General features: G+C 34.4%; 1 protein-coding gene across 1 annotated transcript in view; it reads right to left on the bottom strand.

Annotated features, from left to right (window-relative positions):
• The window catches only part of LOC100575788, a 39640-nt gene extending 30024 nt beyond the window's left edge, over nt 1-9616 (bottom strand). Inside the window, exons 1-2 of the mRNA XM_003243492.4 lie at nt 8678-9616; nt 3550-3696 (exon numbers count right to left, since the gene is read on the bottom strand). Of these exons, the coding sequence (XP_003243540.1) occupies nt 3550-3696; nt 8678-8843 (313 nt within the window). The 5' untranslated portion in view covers nt 8844-9616. The remainder of the gene's footprint in view (nt 1-3549; nt 3697-8677) is intronic.
• Nucleotides 9617-25644: the final 16028 nt, after the last annotated feature.

The raw sequence follows: 25644 nt of genomic DNA, 5'->3' as shown, positions 1-25644 counted from the left end.
GTTTTGTTCTAAACTATAATATTATTTTTATTAATCACGAATTTTCTAAAAAGAATATTAATATTGCCAAGAAACGAAAATCTATATTTATGCGTATTGCATCATACAACCCACAAGAAAAAAATATTTTATTATATCAAGAAACATACGCATATAAAAACACTACACGTAGCCACGTAGGTCTTATTATTGTATTATTTGACTATCAAAGAATACTTTCGTTCAAGTTATATTATTTGTATGAAACGTTTTTTTTCGACGTATTTGGATACTTTCAAAAACAGGTAGTCAATCGTTTTTCCAAATTCCAGCACTTTTACTTAATCTTCAGGATTTATTGTTAACATCCTACAAGGTTTAAAAAATGGCCAATACTACAATGTTTACAACAACAAAAAAGATAATGCAAACAAAAGACAGTTCAAATTTATTGTTACGCCCATAAATCGTTTTAAGTATATCTCTTTATGTTATTTTTCAATTGACATTAGAGGGCTTATTTCATTAAAAACCAATATAATATAATAAACCTCTTACCTACTGCGGTTTTGCATCTGAAGATTTTTTTTCTACGAAAAGCGATCGAATAAAAGTGAAATGTATATACCTATATGCATAGGTCTCTAATCCAGATTCGAGATGCTAAAAGGTCAGGTTTTTATGTGAAGTAATACTTACTATAATGTATACTAAAGAGAGGTAATTCCGTTAAATACTTGTCACATAATAATATATTATGAACATTTTTCACGTATTTTTTTTTTTGAGAAACCAACCTAAACTACCACCTACCTATATAATGAACAGCTCTCACTTTTTTTTATATACGCACTGTTTAGACTATTTTGGGGTCGTAATTCAAAAACGTATGTACCGATTATATCATATTATATATTATTTGAAACGTATAAATACCTAACATTGCAACACCACACACGTGCGTTCCCGTGCTCTATGGCTCGGTGGCGCCTAAGTCTTGGTCGTTGTATACTTTATAAGAGTAGGTATAAAATATTATAAAATATAATGACCATTATAATGATACGTATGTACGCGCGGCGGCTAGGGAGTCGAGTAGGCGCGCGTAGGACGAACGCCATCGCGGATGCGCGTTGGCGAAACTGGTCTCCGGCGCAATGTACACACGTAATAATATTATTATATACCATTATATTATTGCATTATTATATAGGTACTAACGTCGTGCAACTGGCGAAGCGTCACAGTAATAATAATACACGCCACAGCAAAACGACCGACACTCGCCAGTCACCAAATATATCACAATATAATATAATATAGGAAACGCGACTTCCCCGTCTTCAATGTCGTATATTACCTATACGATATTATGTTTTGATGTACGTAATACAAAATAATATAATATACGTTTCATATTTTATTATAATATTATATAGGTACACATTGTATCTGACCTAACCACGATATCGTTATATCGGTTTATGATAAAACAAAAAAAGGGTTACGTGCGCGCTGCGCCGCTGCATTTATATATATATATATATATATATATAGGTACGAACGCACGACCGCGACCAACCCTCTTCGTATAGTTTGGTACACCTATTATACGCATAATATGTGTATAATATAATAATATGTATATACGTGTTTACCACACGCACAGAAGCAAATCAATCAAAACGCGCATTCGATCGATTTGTCCGGGCGTTCGGGCGTCGAATTTGTGACCAAGTTATAGGGAGGAGGGGGGGTCTCTGGGCGTCAGGGATTTTTCGAGGAAAAGAAAGACAAGTGAGAGAGACCAATAAAAATAATATAAAACCATCCCGACGATTACTATAATATATGGATATAATATATTGGATATATATATATATATATATAAACGATACGATATTATTATATAATATTATGTATATATTATTATATATTATTATAATGTACGACGATAACTGCTGGAGGATTTTGTAGCCCGGGCCGGCCAGCATAGATCCGTATCTCGTCCAGACCGCTAATGACGCCATACGCGCGCGTTTAGATAATCTTATTATATTGTTATAATGCGAGTGTGTACGTGTGTGTACCCGACGAATCTTTATTAGCGCCGCCGAGACCACCTACACCACCGATGACGATATATATATATGTGTGTGTAATATATCGTAGTAATATATAATAGGACGACCGTGTGTCACCTCCGAGATGGGCAATTAATAATCCGATTTCGATTAATATATAGGTACCTGGTACCTACGCCCGCGCGCGCCGGTGTCGAGGGGTGCTGCGGTCGTCATCGTCGTCGTCGCAGTCGCTGCCGTCGTTGTTATCCGTTAAAACAAAACGGGAATAAAACGTATACCTCTTTAATAATATTATTGACGTCGTCAATTTGATAAAAAAAAAATAATAAAATCAAGAAACGCGTTAATTTATACTCGCGTATCGGTGTACTGCGTAGGCGTAACTAGGTCTTTAAGTTAGGTGGTAGGCTAGAGTCCTGTCATTTTTTGATATAGCATAATCACCCTACATAAATAGTCACTCTATAAACACGGTTCTAACTTCTAACAGTATATATTAAATACTTTATTTTCGTGTTGGTTTATAAAATAACTAAGTCAATAATGATCCTGGAATTTTTATAACTTTTTAGGTTGTACTTTTCTCAAAATGTTAAAAGTTGGAAAAAAAATAGAAAAAAAGTCAAATTTATGTGGGAGTGACATGTTATACACGATTAAAAACATCTGGCAATAAAAGGGTGAAAAGTATTCAAAGATAGCAAAAATAAAGTCGACACAAAATTAAAATGTGGGTAGGTGTATTTACACGCATATAACGGAAAAAATTCTAGTGGGCTTATTAAACGATTCTTCCCCAATAGTGATGTGTATTATAGCGAGATATAAAAAAAAGAGTCTCTATCGGTTCACTCGAGACGGAGATCGCGAGTCTTTCAGGGTCTCATCCTATACAGTCTTGACGGCGGCTACAACGGTAGCAGCAGCAGCAGCGGCGGCGGTCGCGCGGGCACCATTCCGCTGCCGCCGCCGACCGGAAACATGCCCAGACGCCGGCACTCTGGCAGCGTGTCAACATACCGCGACGTCTAGTGCCTAGCCCTCTGTACAGCCGCCGCGTCTAGCCCACGCGGCCGCCAACTTTAGCCCACATTGTCGTCGCGACGCCGTTTCCAATTTCTTCTCCTCTCCTACCGATGGTCCGCTCGCACTACCGCAACTACGCGTCGCGTGACCTATCGCTTTCGCCGCAGGCCCGACTCGCGCGGGTCTTTCGTAACGATTGCGCGTAAATTACAGATGGACACTGCGTATACGATGATATTAGTATTATATTATTATGATGATGGTCAATACAGCGAATAAAGTTTGAGGCGACTAAACCTCGCGGATATAACAGCTGATGATGCACGAACAATTAATAATACGATACGAGTCCGACACGAGCGGGACAAGGTTGATAACATGATATATTATTGTCACGGTGATATATTATTACTGTGTATATAAGACGTCGAATTGTATTTAAGACAGTGGTACTCACGTGTGGTTGACGAAAGGCATACAGAGACTAGCAGGAGGAAATTGAACATGGTGAACGTGGCGGCGCGGTGCAGGCTTTGTGACGACCCGCTGCCGCCGCCGCCTTGCCGCCTCACTGCTTCTTCGGATTCCGCTGTGCGTCTCCGACCTGTGAGCGAAAACACAAACACATTGATTCATTAGTCGTTACACTCATTACACTCGGCACTCGCGCTGTACATTTTGAGAATATACGAATCATATTATCATATCAATATATCATATTACACTCGTGATGAAATATTATAGCGTTTTCCTTCTGTTTAATTTATCCACACTACACTCGAACCCTGGTATTACAACCCACGAGTGTATACCTTATATAGTGATATCGTATCATTCACTACACCGTCAAAATGTTGCACGGTGTCGTTTTTCTCTACGATCTTATAAATAAAATTTACATGGTAGTACACTATCATAGTATTGTGGAAAACGCTATTAGTTTTCTTTTGTTGATAACATACATCGTAGTAGCATAACATAATATACTATAATATATATGTACAAAAAGTGTTAACTTTCCGATGAAGGGGGATGGGGAGACACCTAAATCTGTGTAAGGGCGACGACGATGGGTAAGATTGTGTATATAAAATACGCGCGCGCGCAGAGATATTAATGTAATATATTATATTATTATGGTGCGCGGCGGCCGCCGGCGATGATTTTAAAAGGTACGTCGAATTAACCGAGTGAAGATAATTGAGGTGCCCACCGCCACCGTTGCTTTGGATTACACCACACTTCCTTTTTATGCTCATTGTCAGTGAAAGCATGTATAATATAATATTATTAAACATCGGGTTTTTATCGGAAACGTCACGCTCGTAAATGATTATCACAGTTTGTACGTATAGTGATATTAAATTATAATTTATAATATTATACACTGCCGCCGCCGAAAACGTCATCGATGCGCATTTTTCTTGTCTCTCGGTTCGGCCAGCCATACGGCGACACAAGAGGGAGGAATGAGACGATTTACTTTTCGTTTATTATAATAATAATAATAATAATAATAATAATAATAATATTATATTGTTTTCTTTCTATCTGCAGCACCGGTGCGGCGAGCGAACGTGAAAACTCGGCGATATTGACCGGACGCACACTCGCGTGATTTCCACGGGTTTTCTGGGTCGGTAACACGACGACGACAACACGCGTAGTCATCTTCGTCGTCGTAGTCGTTTATGTATAATATGGGTTATGTGCGCGGCACGGAATCCGGCATGAAATTTGCGCGCGTTCCGGTTTGCCCTCCCGATATTATATTATCGCGTTCGGCGGTGCGCTGAGAGTGTAAAATACCATGTGCGTGTGTGTTGACCGCATGTGTGTGTGTGTGTGTGTAATATATAATATTATGTGTCCAACACTATAATACGCGTACCACCGGCAGACGGACGGGCACGTGATTACAATCGGGTCATAACAAGTCTACGCCGCGCGCCGCCACCGATCGTGTGCCAACGCGTATATTATGTCTTCGCGCGCTATATTATAATACATTATTATTAGGTATAATATTGTATACATATCATTATAATATAATAATAATATAACATTCGATTTCTCTCTCCTCTCACCGAAGTCCGATACGGCGTGTGCCGCGTTCTATCGCTGCACACCGTTATTATTTTTGATAACATTTCACTTCGAGATCAGTGCGTTCCACCAAAAGCACTCACGAATTTTGAGAAGATCTGTCAACGGTGTCCCCAGGCCTGAGTATCCATAGAAGACGGCGAGAGCGGAATACGTCGGGATAGTGGTAAAAAAACCCCCAAGTCGACTTCCTTTTGTTTTTTTTACCCCCACAGCGGCTGTTACCCGGTTGTTTTGTACGGATTCGTTATATAGAAAAATAACGTGGTTGTAATACGCACATGTACATAGGTATACTATGTACAGGTACACACATACACACATACAAATACAGATGTATACGCACGCACACAATATCGAAGATGAAAAATGGTGACGGACGACAGCTGTCTTGCGTGGGAAATTAAATACCTGAGGAAAGGAAGGTTAATTGACCCTGGCCAAAGGTGCAACGAACCCCCACCACCGCCACGGCAGCTACCACCCAAGCACTACGACGACGACGCGCTACAATTTAATAATAATAGGTAGGTATAGATAATAAATATAATGAATACACAACTCCGCGGCCGCGACTACGCGGATAAAAAAACGCGAATGATTATTTGGCGAGTTATATCGGACCTATCCTCCTGCAGAGTCTACACACCACTTTAATATATATATATTTATATATATGTGTATTATATTATAGTCGCATATTGTTCGTCCCACAGACGAAGACAGTCGTGACGACACGGTCCGGTTGACAATTTCAGTAATATAGTAATGGTTGCGCCGAGTTCATCTTTTGCCCAGTGTTTTGTTGCAGTTGTACTTTTTTTATATTTTTTTAATAATAATACAGATGTATTTACGAATTCTCTCTGTATATATACACATATTTTTTTATATTTATTTATTTTTGGTTCACCATCCGTGACGTTACCGCCGATGGACCTGCCTACAGTGGCGCAGCAGCGGCAGTGGCAGTTCTTCCACCGCGATCCGCGCCGGTTGGCTTTCATAGTTTAGTTTAAAACACAGAAACTGTGAGAGAGACAGAACGAACGCAGAAGTTGTATAATATATATTCACACAATCTGGCGACAATGATGAAACAAAAAGGACCGTTTTTTTCACCAAAAAGTAGTCGAGGTCAATAATCTTTTTCAAACGTTTAAAAATCGTGCAATTATTTAATTTGGAAAATCTATTCGTTTAGCGCACATCACGTACTTATAATATACACACAGTGGATACATGTCATAAATGAGAACTAATAACTCTCTCGGTTGCACCATTGATTGACTGCGTTGGAGGTCCGTTGACCTTGAACCCGTTCCGCCGAGAAGTCTTCCTTTAACAGAATTTCCAATTTAATCGCCGTATCCATTGTAAAGCTGTTTAACGTTGCCATTTTTTTTTCTTTTCGAAAATATCGCTCTCTCTCCGTAGTAAACTTTACCGATCAACAAGTCATTAAGACACATAAACGCAATATAATAACAAATTGCGACATTATTTATTTTCTCTGATAGTCACACACTCACACATCCTATATGCGGTTATATATGCAGTATGCACATCCGATTCGATTGTAAATTCATATACTTGTTTGAACATTTTTAAATTAATATTTATAAAAACAAGAGGAACAGTTTAAACAGCACGGAACCTATTGTCGAAAATGCATTCCAAATCGAGTGTCCGTAATCGGAAATCGCGAGAATACGTGCTCAGCTGTTGATTAAAGCTTTCATTGTCAAAACATTTCGTGTACAGGATGCTTCACATAAAATCTAAGCACAATAATAACTATATTATGAATCTTGTCTCAATGAATCATACATGACGAAAAACCGGACATATTTTACTAATTGTTGCAATAATAATAATATTTGCTCATATTGTTATCCGTAATATTTAGCATATAATATGCCATCAAATAAAAAATGAAATAATTTACGATATCAACATTTTTGAAATTATGACGATAATCGTTTTATTTGTAACTCTCGTTATTCTTTGTATCCCGAGCGTATGCTTCGCATATAATATTGCCAATTGTTTATTATCGTTCCCTTCGTCCAACCATTTCATCCGATAAAAACATGATTTCCATTCATACTGTAGAAGTATATTACAATGGGTACACAAAATCTTTACAACGTTTATTGAATATTTTGAAGAGATTAAACCAAGCGTTTACACGCATTAGTTTTTATAAAATTAATTACGATTCTCAGTTGTAATAATATGTATTCAATTGTAAACTTTCTAAAACTAAAAAAATATACAAAATTCCACGAACTTCGTACACCGTAATAGTTATTATAAATACTTCGAGTTTTATATTTTACGTTATAGGTTAGTATACCCAGGACACATAAGAGTTTACGACACAATATTATTATGAATAACATGACGCATAAAATATATACGGATTTTTCTTAAACATATTAGCAACCATCGTGTAATTTAAACAATATAATAATAACCTTGGTATGTGAAAATGTACGGATAGCTACACATAATATATCATACAGTTTTTTAACACTATTCAGTTATACAGATGCGGCCCATACATTTTGAGTGTACCGACCGACTATATTATGTTCATAATTAAGTCAGATATCAATAGATCTAATTACACGGACGCAAAAAATACTTTCTCCGCGGGAATAAATGTCTAGCAATGCGGAAACCAGCCAGTGAATCACGTATGTGCAGTGTGCCAACAAGAATTTTAAAACACCAGAATATTTTTATACAAATGGCTATTGTTTTAGGCCCTCCAAAAATGAAAAACAACCCTTCAAGTAAAACAAATTCCGGTCAAATTAGCCCCGTTCACATTAAAGTCGTTATTTGATTCGGCGGTTCGTTTATTATTTTCGGTTGACATCATTGTTTTTCCCCTTGACACAGCATCACCCCATTACTTTATTATATGTGTGCAATAATATATGTATAATGTATATAGGTTTATACACCATACATATTATATACCTATGTATATATTAACCAACCGCAGGCGGCTGGTATTTCGCTGATATTGCTTCATATTAAATATTTCAATGAACGAAATATTATCCCAATCTAATGCAATATACGATTTCGGTAAAAATACTTTAGATTTTATCGAGACGAGAAATATTGATAAAATTGCAATTTATAAAAATAAATATGGTATCGGTTATCAAGCATGTTCAATTACTGACGTCGATTAAGGTACTTAAGACGGTTTCTATAACAGTGAATGGAAATAAAGACAACTCAACGAAATATCTCTGAGAATAATGATAATAATTTAAATAAAAAATGCATATTATGAGTAACAGCGGTACGTAGATATAGGTACATCGAACAGAAAATGGAAATGCACACATCGGGTCACATGCACACAACACTATAATCTCCCACTCTCCTCATAATTAATTAAATTAGCGACGGCGTATTTTATCAAAATAGTGTATAATATCATATCATGTGATTACCTGAATGCCTGGCGAGAAATAAATAAAAGCCAGAGTACACCGTAGACCAGCAGGAGCCTTGTGGCATATTACAATCCGTTTCGTTTTCGATTCGCTCTACCATCGTCGATTTTCGAAATCTTGTCGTCTCGGTCTGACTTAGGTTTCTCAGCGTCCTTTTCGACATTCAGGAATCTAGTCCTGTGATAGTAAAATCGTGTTCTAACATCGCTTCAGACGTAATTACATCGTTAACGACAAACACGCGAACCTTACGCACTACATCACTGTACATACACCACTGATAGTGTATTTGAGAACGGAAACACTATGATATTATATTATATAGTTAAGAATACAACAGTGTATAATACTGCAGTTTCGGTGAAGAAAAACCACACGGAGTTTTTTTTAAGCGCACTACTCACAGAGAACAGTAAGATTTGACGAAATTAAAAAAAATTTAACGTAAATGCAAAATAATTTACTAACTGTAGATTAAAACAAAAAGTAAGTTGAAAAATGGTTTTAAAAAAACGCAAATAAAAGAAAATTTTTGGGTTTTACTATTCATTAAAAAAAGCACTCCAAATCACGGGCGGAGACCACCGGCACACAAAAACGTACGTTTTCAAGAATAACTCGTTTCGCTCGCACTGCGAACTTACCGGATCGGGGTTTTCACTCGTGCGTGAGGTGATAACGGCAGAACCCAAATAGACCCGATTGCGATGCACGTCATGTTTTTAATTTGATTATTATACCACACATCGAATGTGTTACCGGCGCACGTGGGTGTGTGTGATAATAAATTTTTAATAAATGAATAGGTAAATAAATATAATAATAATATCGTACTCGACACCTGAACCAGATAAGATTACGCGGACAGAGAGAGACGACGAACGGCCGACCGAGCAACGAACCTTCGACTGACGTGCGTGCGTGTGTGTGTAGTCGTGTGTACAGGAGGGACGGTGCCGCCGCCGCCGACGCCGTCAGCCGCCGGGCCAACCGGCTCACGACCGCCGACGACCGTGCCCGAACCGGATACGCGCCGCCGGGCCATTTACTACCCGCACGCCACCGCGACGATGGTTATGATATTATTATATTATTATACGCGCGCACATAAATCAACCCTTCGGGAATGTGCGAATCACCGGTAAATTATTATTATTATTCAAATATCTTACATAACATAAATTGTATAATCAGATTTGTATGGTATATCCAGTACATAGCCCCAGGACTGTTTACTCTCGAGTCTCGACCGCAAGGAGCAGCGTGTGAAATTATGTCAGAGCGTTATAATTTACCCACAATATAATGTTTTATTAATATCATAGCCCTAAGTTTTATTTGTTTTTAATTTGTTTTGATGGTATTAATGACTTGTACTTTTACAATACAATACAGTATAAATTATATTGAGTATTGTGTTATCGATAATGAAAATAGTGTAGGTTAGTAGTTTTGACACGTAAGTATTTGTCTTTTGTAGGTAGTCTAAAATGGAAGTAAAAAATAGCTTTTTTGCAATTTCATTTCTTCAATATATTTTATAAAATATTATTTCCATTCTATATACAGAACGTTTATTTTGAATAATATAATATCGCACGTATGTGGGACGTACCTAGTGGAAAAACTAAATAAATCTTTGCATATAATATACATAATTATATTCCACTTAAAATGAATAAAAACTAATATTATACACTAAATATAAGTAGGTATAATTTAGAACAAAAGTAACTAGTTAAGTTAAAAGTTAATAAAAAAATGTAACTCGTTGGTCATTAGGAAACTCAATTAAAATTGACTTAACTTTTTAACTGGTTAATGTCGCCGCCCAGTATATGCTTGACGGAGTATAATCTATAAGAACAACGTTTGTAGAATATAATATGATAACAAATCGTTTTGTTTCGTAGATATAGAGGCGCGCGCGCGCCTAGTAAACGACGATTAGTCGTATTGAGTTTTACTAAAACATAATTAATAACCATTGTCATTACATGCACGATAAAATTAAAATAGTTTTATATATGTTTTAATCAATTTATTATACGTACACACAAAAAAAAAATAAAAACACGAAACGGCACTAAAGAAAACGTGTAAAAATTACATACGGAATTCGATTACAATCGACCGCCGACGGCCTGGCGCGGCGGAGAACGATTAACTTGTTTAGACCAGTAATGACGAGATAATCCTCGATAAACGTTATATAAGTAGTTATTACTACTTACTAAGATGGGTGACCGTCTAGGATTTTTTATCTGATACTATGCCTCCTATATCGTACGAATATATTAACTGATTATAGCGGTTTACTGTTTACAGATGATAAATATTAATTAATAGATGCTTTAAATTGGTAATTATTTAAAATAGTTGAAAAAATAGCTTGCACAAATATGGGTAAGTACTATAAGTACCTAAATAAATGATCAACCATCGTGTGTCAAATATTCAATTTATTTTTATTTTTACTTTTATTTTTACTGTAAACTCTTACAAGTTACAGCAATAATGAATAATGTTTTTAAAATATTTAAACGATTACCTCTGCTGTACGCAAATAAATTACAGAGTAAACAATTTTTTTCTAAAACTTGGATTTTAAAATTAAGTATTTTTTTTAATAACTAATAAAATGAATAAAATCACCTCTTTTGTCGGCATCCTTGTGCTTTAAATTAATAAACATTTCAATCGCAGACACTTCAATATCACACATTATACTTAGAATGTACGTCAGAGAATCACGAGAAAAAATACGAATCATATAGAAAGAAACATTCGTAACTGTTGTTAATCGGAAACTGAACTGATATCGCTTTTTTAAGAATTTCCCCAAATGTCCTGCGCATTTTGACTTCCCACCACACACGATTTATATGATTCAATAGAAAAAGAAAAAAAATGAACAAATATGCGACCCAAGACCTCGACTATAGTTTGTGGGTTTTGTAAAAAAACTTCCTTCACAGCTTGACCACCACATTCATCCCTAATGACATGCGGTATACCTATATACCAGAGATGAGACTGTTTGCAAATAATATCTTATGTAATAAATAATAATATTTATCAGTCTATTATAATGATTCCAGTACTTCAGCACGTAAAAAGAAAAATTAAATACTGAACACATGCAGTGGTGATGCAATTGAAAGTAAATAATCTTATACTTGGCCATTCGACCGGAATATTCGATCAAATGTCCAAATTATTTATAAAGAAGTCAACAACAATAACAAAATACTATATACTACCTATATAGTGTACTAATGTTGTTATACCACATAGAAAAAGGTTAAAAAAAAGGTAGCTTATTCCACAATAAAATGACATCATTTTCTCTGTTAGGCCACAAAAATTACCCATGGAGGTATTTATATGACACTTTAAAAATAATCCAAATATATCTCTATTGTCAATAATATAATATAAGAAACATTTTGCACCCACGCACAATATGTATGGTCAAATTAAAAAATCCTACTGTTATATACCTACTATATTGACAATAATAAGAAGTGGAAATGCTTCTTAGCATTATTGTTAATATTTTTTTGTGCTCAAGCCCCATGTCAATAATACCGTTTCGTGTCCACGATCTAATGATCCGGACACAGCATCTGCTTTTATTTCTATCGTATGGACACGCATCGAATGAAATTGGACTATTATACAAATCTCGTCCACGCGGCAATATTATTAAATACCAGTGTTCACTCTAGTGAGTAGTTTCATCGATTATTGTGCCTGCAGTCTCGTATAATATTATGGTACTCGTTTATAATAAGGCACCGTGTGTGATTATTGAAACATAACGAAATTTCATGTATGAGCGAACTCGTGGTTAAAGCAAAGCAAATTAATATTACTGACTCATGGAAGCACGATCGTACGTGTGTATAATATTTTATCAAATCCAATCGTTTTATCATAATATACTAGTGATTAATATATAATTATTATATACCTAACACTAATGTTTACAGTTCACCATATATTTTCTGTTAAGGTTATACGATGCAATAAATTACTTTTTAAAACAATAATTACATTCACCCATATAAATTAAGTAAATATATTTCACTTTAAAATGTAGGTAAAACAAGAAAAATTAATGTTTATTATGATTTTTAGGTTCATATTCCATAACACTATTCTAGAACACCAACAATATTCAATTGAAACTGCGTATACGTTCAAATAAAGAAAAACGATCTAAAATTTATTTTATTTCGATTGGAAAATATAAACGATGACAACATCAATATCCAACAACATGGTTGAAGTACCTAACAATGGTTAGGAGTTTGGGCAATTACGGGTATGCAGTTAAACCAAATTTATTTTTTATTAAAAACATTACACCTGATATCATCAACATCGTGCTGTCAATAATTGTTGAATAATATAAATCCGAAATTTTTGGGTGTCACGTTTTGTCGGTAGGTGTACAACGCCAACATATAGTAAAACGTATATGATCTAATGTATGAGTAACACTGTACAATGATTGCAATGATAAATATAATATATATATATACGCATATGGCAATTAATAACTGTATAAATGTAATTTAGTTTTACGAGCTCCCACGTCAACAGCGTAAGAATCCACGTGTCCGAATTGCGACACTCATAATAATATACTTGTGTGTCACATATAGACTTTGTTAAATTGATAATTTCCGGAGAGTGGAAGAAGTTTATGCGCCACTTGTGTACGTCTCGGAGCGATTTTACCGAGTACTCGATAAGCATTGGTTATTGAATAAGTATAGATGTCAACAACGTTAATAACGTTATAATGCTATAATATATCAATAATTTAATTCAACTAAAGCTGACAAGTCGGCGACGCACTACATAGAATAATATATTGTTATATATTTAAACAAGATTATAGCGGCGTTATGGAGGTTACGATAATTACCTACATGTCGGCTCAATATGTAAAACTGAAGGGCCGGCGGCTCGGCAGTGGCTCTACACAAACGACCGTTTTACTATTATTATTTTCTATGGCTGCCTTCGATTAACGCGCCTGCAGCAGGTAAGTCGCGTAAAAGGGTCGATTTCGTTGTACAGTGTACACGCTAATGTGCGATCAAAACACATAATATTCGATTCGTTCGTACCTTTTATACGTACACAAAATTGAACTAGCGTGTAAGAACGAAACAATATCGATATATTATGCATAGGATTATTTAAAAATAATAGGTTAGATTTGTACGAAAAGGTCCTCAATGTGTAATATTATACACACATATATATAATATACATATATAGGTACCTATTATATAAATACTCGTCGCCACAATTTTGAGACGTTTTATTCGTGTGTCCGTCTAGACGCGGCGCGCGCGTCACTATTATTGATACCGTTCCAAATTCATCTGCGTTACGAAACTCTGAATTGTTTATGGGCCGTATTATGCGATATTTTATGAGAATTCGCCTAGAGGACTAACCTTACCCAACGGAAAACGGCTCACGATTCGGGAGACATTGGCGCCATCCGAACGACTGTAGACTTACATTTATGTATAATACGGAGAAAACTTTAGCGGACGAGACGATCGCGCGAGGGGAGAGGCTGCAGGAGGAAAAAAAAGAAAATGAAAAGAAATAGCCTCCGAAAATGTATACGGTTTTATTGCTTTAGCTGGCTTTTAACAAAACATCGGCACGGCTTTCATACATTTGCAGTAAGTAAACGATTTCGAACCGGAGGTTTGCGGAACGGAACCAAAAGTAGAACTATGGGGAAGGGAGGATCGCAAACCGTACTTATACCGTGATATATTATATTGAAAAATTGAAGAAAAAGTGAAACAAAATAATAATTATTGTTATTTATATGTTATAGATTAAAATAATATTATCGAAATATATATCTCTACATTGTGACATACACATAACGCAATGTCTCATATACTGCAGTGCCAATATATTATATTGTTTGGATACGAACATCCAATGTCAACGAATGACCAGATAAATATTAAAATATATTATCAATTATTCAGTTATCGCGTATGGTAGTTGACATTATAACTGTAGAGGGATAGCTATATGGAAAAGTTAATATATCTGTGATGGTCGTATACGTTTACAACGTTGTTTCAAAAAAATCCAGATGTAAAAGTTAATTACAAACGTTTAAGAGCCTAAAAACAATAACGGAATAAAATATCAATTTTTGAGAAAAGTATTAAAATAAACTACCTATGTATAATAAATGTACAGAATGGTTAGGCGCCATTAAACTTGCTTCCATACTGTAAGGCGCATTGAATAGGCAATAATATTGATTCGACGTATGCTCTTTGATATACGATACTATAATGGTTCTTCACTAGATATTAAGTAAAACATATCGCGTAAATAATACAACATGTACGTAAACCTTGCAGTGTATGATGAAAATGCATAGATGTAATGGGTTTGTGTAGATATATTATAGTATATTGTGAAAACACATTAGCTATGATAACATTCAAAACCTATAAAAATACTGCATAAGTATATTAGATTTTATTCAAGATATTGCGTCTAGAATAAAATATGTTTCTAGAATAAATTATTCTCGCTTTGAAAAAAGTACCTACTATATAATTCAACGTTCTGAAATAGTGATATATTTAAATTGAATTCATATTATATGGAACCTGGAACAAACTCAGTGAAAGAGAAGGTGAAGAAGGCATTAAAAAAATGACAATAATTAAATTGCTAGATTTACTTTTACATGAACATTTAAAAAATATAATATTAGTTATACCTAATAGTTGTTCCTCAAGTTTTTTATTTAATTATTATTTATATTAATTCAATATTAAGTATATAATATACATATTAACTATTATAATAAGACAGTACCAATGTTAAACATATTTATGGTGATTGCTTGTATATATTAAGACTTATTTAAGTCAATAATTACTTTAAACTATTAATGTATACATTTATTGAACGATACTTTAAAAATTAGATTAATTAAATAAATATTATATTGTCATATATTAAATAATATTATGATTTCATACAACAAATTTAAAAACAATTGTATTTTATCTATAGCGGCATATAACGTGGTATTTTTTTGTAAGTTTGTAAAACCTTGAGTTAAGCTCAGTATGACAATGTCCTTTAACCAACGGACCCATTTATGCCCCCCTTCCCCACGATAATTTGTTTAGGGACACCACTCATACTCAATAATTATTATTTATTATACCATGAACATGTCCTAGTCATCTATACGAATTTCTTCTAGCTATGAGCGGACCTTAGCAGACTTTTATTAAACGAATAAAAAAAATCAATAGATTACTTTATAAAGGATACTTTATGGTCATAGTATGAATAGATTTAAAACTTAAGAAAAAAAAGGTTTTATTACTATAGTCTTGTATTGTATAAAATACATATTTCAAGCATTTCCAGTTTGAGACTCGATAAATGTTTACCGGGAAAGAAAGATATCTGTTTTCCAGAGCATTAACATTATATTATAGTGTACATAGTGCACATAAAATAATATACATGTATATATAATAATATGAATATTTTTTGAAACCATTAGTAAACAAATAAAATGTGATTCAATTTTTATGGCGTCCCGTTTTGCTGCCAATGGCATAGTCATGAATCATGACTGGAGAACATTAAAAGTCATTCAGACGTCTGGAAAACAACCGTACACGAACCAATGACTCTTTGGGAAAACAGCGATTTCCTTATTATGCCTTTTTATCGATGGTATATATACACAAAACACATGAAGACGCGTTTATAAAACAATGTATTTGGCACGCGATCCCAGCCATACAGAGCCTCAATATAATAAAAACATTATGATATGTACGTGTATAATACATATATTATTATCAGGCGAACGTCTCATGTACGTCAAATTATCCTATAACATAAGTCATTTTATTTCACTTTCTCTTGATATATGGTCTCGACATGCATCGTAAAACGCAATGCAGATATATTATAACGCACGAGGCGCATGAACGCGAGAGAGAAAACACATACCCTTAAGCACTATTATACGCGTATAAATATACAACCAACATGTTGACTGTGCAGCGTAAAGCGCGGTGTTTGTTCCATTGAACCGGTTTCCACCTTAGGGGTATACCGTATACATACATGTTATATATATATATATATATATATATATATAAATAACGAGGCATTTAACCCCGTTTTCCGCCCCTTGCGCGTAGATATACATGCGTATGTTTCCAGAAATAAATTGTTCAATTTATATACGTCCCGTGGGTAAAGAAACTTCATTTTTTCTCCGAGTACGCGCTCCCCTATTAAAAAGTCCGTTCTTTTTCGCACCGTAATTTATTGCGAGCGTCACAAACTAATTCTATTCCCCGGACGAGAGAAAAGACACCCTTTTCCACGAGATAACGAACTAGCTATGGGAAAGACGACAAACGCGCGAAGGCGTTACAAATTCGTTTTTTTGTACATTTCATTCGACGTATATCTATTACCCTATATGGATATATCCACTAAGTCACTACTATACATATATTATAATTATTTACTACGTCTACTAGGTACACCCGGCGTTGTTTGTATATACACTATAAAACAATTTTTTACATCTATAAATTATAATACATCCACGGTACAAAATATCTGCATCAGCACACTGCACGTATATATTTTTGAAATTACTCAGATAATATTATGTTATAGCTACATAATAATACCTATATCATAAACGATAATAGAACAACATACAGTACCACCGACCTACTGCAGCAATGTGCATCGCACAGAACTGCAAGCTCGAGCCACGACGACCTTTCGAGACGGTTTATTATTATACTGTTACACCTAGGACACAGTTCATTACCATGACTCTTGGTAATGAAGCTATTACATACATAATATAATACACTATATTATAAGACGTGTGCCTGTGCGTAAATGGGTGGTGGGCGGGGTGAGGAGTTCAAATGTGCCATATGGCCATCGACGCGCACAGGAAGAGGAAAGACTGTGTCTAGGTAACCACGGTACGTACCTATATATATAATATATATATATATATGGGGGTTGTTGTGTCGTCGTCGTCGTCATCGTCGTCGCCGTCGTCATCGTGTGTCGGGGGCGAGCCCGCGCGCGCCCCGTACGGGAATCTGCACGCGTCGAGGACCTGTGCAGCGCTCTGCTCCACATCTGCCGCGTCGACGAGAGCGAGAGACGATAAAATCGAGAGCGAGAGGGGCGAGGGTGAGACGGACGAGAGAGGTCGCATCTGCCCCTGGCCGCCGCGTGTGCCGGCGTTTCTATATTTAAAGAATATATATGCGCTGCACGCGGAGCACGGCGGCACACGTGTCCCAGCATCCTGTTACCGGCCCAGACACCTCAGCTTGCCCCCATTTGTCCTGCGGCAACAGCCCCGTTAGCGCCACGATCGCGGTATTCAATTAGTAACGATACAAGAAAAAAACAAATATATAGGTCGTCTCCTCTACTCTCATTAACACGCGTTGACCTTTCCAAATTTTTTTTCTCGGTTTTTTTCTCTTATAAACCCGACTCCCGAAACTCGCAGTTATTGTTCGCGGTATAACCTACCTATACAATGTAGACGGTATGACTTTATAGTTATATATTATATATAGGTATATATACACAACGATTTTCGACACGCATACAGACTGTCTGTTCGCGCAGACGGACGGCACATATATATATAATATTATATTATGATGTGTATACAATATTTTATACTCATATTATAGTTATATAATATTATTTATTAATATTATACGAATATGCGCTGCACGGTTCAATGGACACGGCGTGCGGCCGACGTAACACGATCTCTCTCGCGCCCGACTGAATAGAACATACGTATACATATTATTATCATATAAATACAAATAAACGGCGCGCGTATGGTGCAGGGTGGACGGACGGACGGACCACGGACGCTCGGCCGCGCAGCCGCACAGGTATATATAATAAATATATAATATTATATGCCCGGCGACGGATCTAGACCTTTAAAAACATACACACGCACACAAGGAGAAGAGAACGGGTGTTTTGGATAAAATAAAACACATATACATAATACATAGGTATACATCGAAAGCAAAAGCACCCGGTGCTGGCGGTATCAGGTTGCAGCGGTCGTGTGCCATTTGGTGTCTCGGCATCTCTCTTGTCTCACATCTGTCCGCCGTTATTGTGGCACGTACCTTAACGGTATGGTTCAACCCTTCGGGTCCTCATATATATAACATATACGTGTACACAATACCGACGAAATTTACCGAGCCCGCGCGCGCTCGCGCTCTCTTGTATTATAAGTATATAGTATTCATTATCCATATAATATATTATACAAATAATAATAATAATATTTTTTCGAATAGACACACGCGCGCGCGCGCATAATACCGTACGTGTTCAATTTCAGTCGCTTGTCTACAACATATAATATTATATATTGTACATAGGTACCTATTTTATACCACGTCTGTAGTCCATAATATAGGTATACAAACAGTAGTTTACACCTTACCAGCTATGTACCTATATAATACCCTGCAAGCACCTATACCCTACACGTTATACACGCCTACGCGGGGTGGGATCAGTGTATATGTTTAACCGATACTCTGGTTTGAGTACACGCACGCAAGTTGCGCGTTTTCTACAGTATAAGTATATAACATAAAAATTTTACGCACGTCACAATATACGTAACGACATATATATTATATTCATATATATACATACTGCTGCACGGTCTGCTGCGGGTATATATTATGTTTGCAAGGAGGATGTGTGTATGTGGAGTACCTATGTGTGCGCGTAGAATAATCGCCGGGGGTTGTCGGTATACACAGCAACACGTGGCTTACGGTGGCGGCGGCGACGGCGGCCTGTTTAGCCACCACCATCTGCCCGTCAGATTGTTGCAAACTCCCTTTTAACAAGTTTTAATTTAATTCCTCCCACAACGTTTTCTCTTACCTATGTACGCGATACAGTGAACGGGCGCCCGCGCAGGGTACTTAGCGGGGTCCTAGGCGGCGGGGGCGGGGGACGCGAGCCGTCTGCTCTTCCGATGGCTGCTGCTACTGTGACGGACGCGCGCTCCGCGAGTTTGCCAAATGTTACTCGATCGGGTTCCCGTGTTTGCGCGCTCAGCACGGGCCCTTCTGTTTGGGGTGGTGTTTTTTTTCTTTCCTTATTTTCTCGTAAACAACTAGCGAAAATCGCAAAATCATTACGGTATTATACACCTTTACGCGCGTCGTGGCATGTGCGAACACGTCTAATTGGGTAGCCGCCACCGCCACCCACAATACGAAATCGCACAATGGGCCAAACACCGTGATCAAAAGTATGACGACGGGTTTTCATTATTTCGCCACTATCGCGTTCTATTTAATACTTGTATATGATTGATTTAATCGCAATTTATCAACTCCCAACATCATATTATATACGTACAATAGGTATAATATTATACAGTATAGACGTATTTTAGGTATGTACAGTATGAGTAAATTATAATCTGTTTAGTGTACAATGTATATCATTACTAACTGTAATGAAAACAATTATTTGACGCTTTGATAAGTTTTCCTGTGCACTTGGCTTTATAGCACATGGTTACACTTCATAACTAAATAACTTGCGAAAAAAACAAGTGAATTTGTATGTTGCTATTAACGAATTTGGTAATCAATAATCGATCTTTAATAGAAATATCATATACATACAACCATCATTCATGATATCTTGAAACACAAGTTGGAGAGTTACATAGGAAACTTATTACAATAATTTACACTAAAAACTTGAGATTTTAAAGTGTTAGTTCATATATTCTAGTTAGGAATTAGGTACTTTATTACTTTTTACTATGATAAAAAAATATACAATATGTTATAACAAATAGGTAAAATATCTATGTAGTAAATTATATTATTTTTTACTGTAAAACATGATTATAATATTAGCTCAATAAAACGTTTAGAAAAAACTTTGCAAAAATATTATTATAGTATAATGATTATAAAACTATACCTAAAGCCTAAAACAGCTAATAATAACACTTAAAATATATTTTAGTTATTTTAAGTATTATATCGTATTTGGCGTATTAACTTATCAGTTTACACTTTACACTTTACACATACTTAGATAGGTTACAAAAATTATTTACTATGACTCTAAACATGTTTAATTTATTACCGGATGAGATTAAGACTAGCTAGTTATATAATATGTTACTCTTCAAATCTCTAGTCTATTACATACCCTTTACCAACCATTTACACAAACAAATTAAAATATCACATATTCTAAGGTATGATACATTTTAGATAATCTTACACACTCACTTAGTTATTTTATTAAATGTGATAAATAATATTTCACCATCTCTATTATAGGGAATAATAAATTATAATAACATTGTAATGCGTACATTTAATTTAACGCAATGAATCAAAGATAAATTATTATTATTTAAAATTGATAAGTTAAAAATAGAATTAATAATTTATTCTTGACATTTTTGTAGAAAAGGTATTTAAAGTTGAAACTATAATACCTCCCTAAATAGTAAAATGTAAATACTATTTTAACAATGATATTTGTTGATTATTCCTATTATTAGTTATCACACATTTACAAAAAAATAGGTAATAAGTATAAGTACATAACAAATTATGAATTATAAATATATTGATAGAATAAAACAGATTCTCGAATTTTTTAATTACTGTGAACTGTTGAGCCATTCCGAAACGCTGAACTCGTTAAAACTGTTTTAAATTTCTTATTATGTATTTCACGACTCTAAAGGTCCAAAGTGGCACGGGCCAAATCGAGTGGCAGCGGTGGTTTCCAGCTGCAGGTTCTTAATATGAAGGGTAATAGCACACACTCACATCCACAAAAAAACCCGAGAAACATGAACCCGCTCTTCCATCACAACCCCTCGGACGGTCTTGGGTAATTCTAGACGGGCGCCTACTGCAGTTTGTTTAACCGGTTGTTTTGAATACGTTCTAGAGATGAACACATAAAATACTTTTTATCCTTAATTTTTAAGAGATAAATTTTGAAAAAAACGCTTCATTATAGAACATAGCAATTCAAAAAATAAAATGATAGTGTCTAAAACAGTCTCAACATTAACTTTTAACGTATAAATCATCAAAATACTCTATAAAAACTACTTAGAAATACTGACGTTAGTATTTTTTTGTTTTTATTTTGTATAATGACTAATAATGTGTTTAAACACTTTTTTGTAAATATTTTAAATATTATACTAAATAACATTTTTCAAATACATAGATTCCCTACTATGTATAATAAAATATCATAAGCATAACTATACTTTTTCGTTTCCAACAATTCATAATCTTAATTTATTCATTAAGTAATACTTGTTTTTGCATCATATAAATAACAATTTATAATTAAGTTTATAACTTATTTTCTAAAATGGCCATGATGAAACTGTTTAAAACCGTTTCAAAACAAACTAGTTTAAAAATATGATAAAAAATATTTATTTCTATGTGCCTACAATAATATGTACCTTAATTGTTTAATTTATAATATATTATTCTAATACAGATTAACATGTTCGTTCAATATTCACCTAGCTTACTTAAACAATTAATATTAAATAATTCTATAATTTTAAAATTTAATAATATTTGTTCATTACTGAAATTTAAAAAGAGACACTGCGCCGTTTATGACGGATATGAGACTAACATTTCATGTTAGTAAAATGAAATCGATTTTTTGTCAATGAACAATGCCTTTTCATTTTCATTTTTCACTAACGATGTATTTGTAGGATTCTTTACCCAGTGATATTTATATTTAATACGGAAACATGTAGGTATAATGTATAAAGAGGAACCAATAAAGGAAAAGATTGAAATGTATGCCAGTAGGTAACAAAACATTAATTTGAATATCAGAGGTTATAATAATACAATATAGATATACATACGATGACATAATAGAAAAATTATAAATGTATGTCACATGAGAAATAAGAATACTCGTCCAAATTCGTCGTGACATTACCAACAACTAAAAGCTGGAACAAACAGTTTGTTTTTTTTCGCCAGCTGTATCGAAAATGATGTATATGGATTTTATGCACATTGAAATTATTATCTGAAATTAAATTACGACAGCATTTTAAAGAAAAAACTATCAAGTACGTGACTGAGAGCATGCGTGACCTACACAATTAGTTATGTAAATTCAGCAAGCACGCGCAGTATATCGCATATCACGTGCTTATAGTATTGTTATTTTTTGGATATCTGAAGTTCAAATCGATAAAGGAAACAGTATCATGTATTTTCATATAACAAATAATTTAAAAAACAACGATAGGTAGATACGTGGATTGACTACCATCCAGTATTAAATTTTATCAAGGGGAAAATAATATCGACCTCACCAAACGACATTTTTGACACTGCAATAGTACGCGTCAGTCACTACCATATAAAAGCAAATGGCAAAATTACAAAGAAATGGTTAGTTAAATGTTACATTCGCGAACAAATAATGATCGGCATATCTAAAAGCAATATAATATATACTTTCCGCACAATTCACTTATTTAGTTTTCAGAATTTGCCGAACTGTATAGAAATAATCAAAATAAAACCACGATTTACTTCATAATATCCTTAATCCGATCTAGTAATCTGTGAGCACGCGCGTGACAAATTCCTTACACACCAAAGTCGGCATATTACAATATCGGTGAGTAATGTATATTAATAATGAAAAAAAAACAACTGGCGCCGAAAAACCGGTTCGGTCGAGAAACGTTTGATAATATAAAAATAATTCCAAAGCTATTTAAACGGGGCACGCGATATTTAAAAAAATCCCTTGTTGGAATTTAGAATAATACGTAAATACAAGCACCTGGTAAGACTACAGTGCACGCCCAAATCCAACATACGACATCGCAATGTCGATATAGGGTCTTTTTTTCTCTTTTTTTTTACTTTCAGAGGTCGCCAGCTTCCTTGTTTTTGTGCACCAGGAAACTGAGGAACCCGAGTACTCCACGAACAAAACACAACGATTATTATTTTCTTTATAGGCAATACACACGATAAATAAAAACTTCCACAGCCGATATATATTATGTTACCAAAACCACGCCTACAGATGGGTACATCGAGAAATGGTTTATTACACTATAACGTGAAAGACACGTACCTAGTTTATTTGACATAAATACGCGGAGCCGCTGCATACGTGACCATACATAAAATGTGCAACATTACAAATTTCTGATACAAAACATTTTTTTCCATCGCATTTTTCGGTTTCGATTTAATATTGTAATACCTTAGAATAACATATTTTAAGTCATAGCCAACGTTACGACTTACGGGTGGTTTTCAATTTCTACAGATGCATTTCTTAGAATAATGATACATTAAAGATAACATTAATCAAAAGTGGGAATATGAGAGAACTTTTCATGAAAATAGTAAGATTTTATGCTGAAAATGATTCATTTTACAAAACACTTCGTACAATTTAGGTACCTATAATAATAGGTATAATAGGTAGGTATATAAATTCATTTATAGACTATAGTTCTAAACTTTAAAACATTATAATATGAGATTACAAAACGTATTATGTTTCAACCAAAAAATCATTGTATTTAAGGATATAAATTGATTTATTAGGTACTTGTCAGACTCTCTCTTTTAAAATAAATTTATTTGTACAGTTATGTTTTTTAAGTTAAAAAAATATTGCTTTACACCCTTCTTCATACATGTTAAAAAAACATTTCATTCGGATTTTAGGGTGTACCTAGTAACTTACGGATTTATATTATATATATTATACACACATATAATATTCAATAAGGGTGAATAAATTGTCTCAACATAAATAAACCTTGAATGAAAAAGAAGAAAGTAACAAGTTCTCGAAGAATAGTTTTTATGGTAACAGAATAACCCTGTTGTGAATTGTATTTATCAATTATACAATGTTTTTTATTATATACGCCTTAGTAAATAATTGTAATTATATAGGAAATTATTAAAAAGGTGGACAAGTGGGTACCGCTCTGCTGTCATTGTAATGGATGTGATATATTTGAATTCAATGATAAATCATTATATAGGAAAAACTATTCTAAGCGGAGACGTTGTATCAGCAAATCATACATAGATATAGCAAAGATCAAATTTATTAGTTAAAAAAAAAATTAATACAAATTGAAAATATCTCGTTGCTATAAATAGCGTATCTTTCCGGTGAACTTTTCCTTTTTGATAGAGGTACATAGTAAAACTTGTTGGGAACCTTGTATTAAAATGTCTAATGTTAGCTATGAAAAAAAAAATATATGAATTTCTAACTGAAAAATAATTTACAAAATTTGAACATTTTTTCATGGCTATAAATAACTAATAAATAGTCAAAAAAATTTTTAAAAAATTGTTACCATGTATCAGAACATTTCAAGAGTCTACGGTTATTCGTTTTGGAAATACAACAGAATCGATTAATGGGAATTCGATCATTTACCGCCAAAGATTATTTTGGGCGTAATGCATAGGCAAAATTAACAACAAAAATGCTGTATTTCCACATATTATAGTAACTTACCTTTAGAAAATTGGATCAAAATGGTACTTTAAAGAAGTAATTTTTCGATTTTTTCAATAGTTTTTTAACACCACGGGCAAACCATCAAAATGTAACTTATTTTTTTTAACGCTTAATTTATCACCATAGAAACGAAAAAATTTTAAAATTATACCTAATTCTACTAAGTATATTATGTACAATTAAAGGTTACTTATTAATACATATTTATGATTCATATATTTTTCTTCGTCCGTTCAAGCAGAATC

The sequence above is a fragment of the Acyrthosiphon pisum genome, chromosome A2 (assembly GCF_005508785.2).
Source record: "Acyrthosiphon pisum isolate AL4f chromosome A2, pea_aphid_22Mar2018_4r6ur, whole genome shotgun sequence".
Taxonomy (NCBI): Eukaryota; Metazoa; Arthropoda; class Insecta; order Hemiptera; family Aphididae; genus Acyrthosiphon; species Acyrthosiphon pisum.
This window is presented reverse-complemented; position numbering and strand designations above follow the sequence as displayed.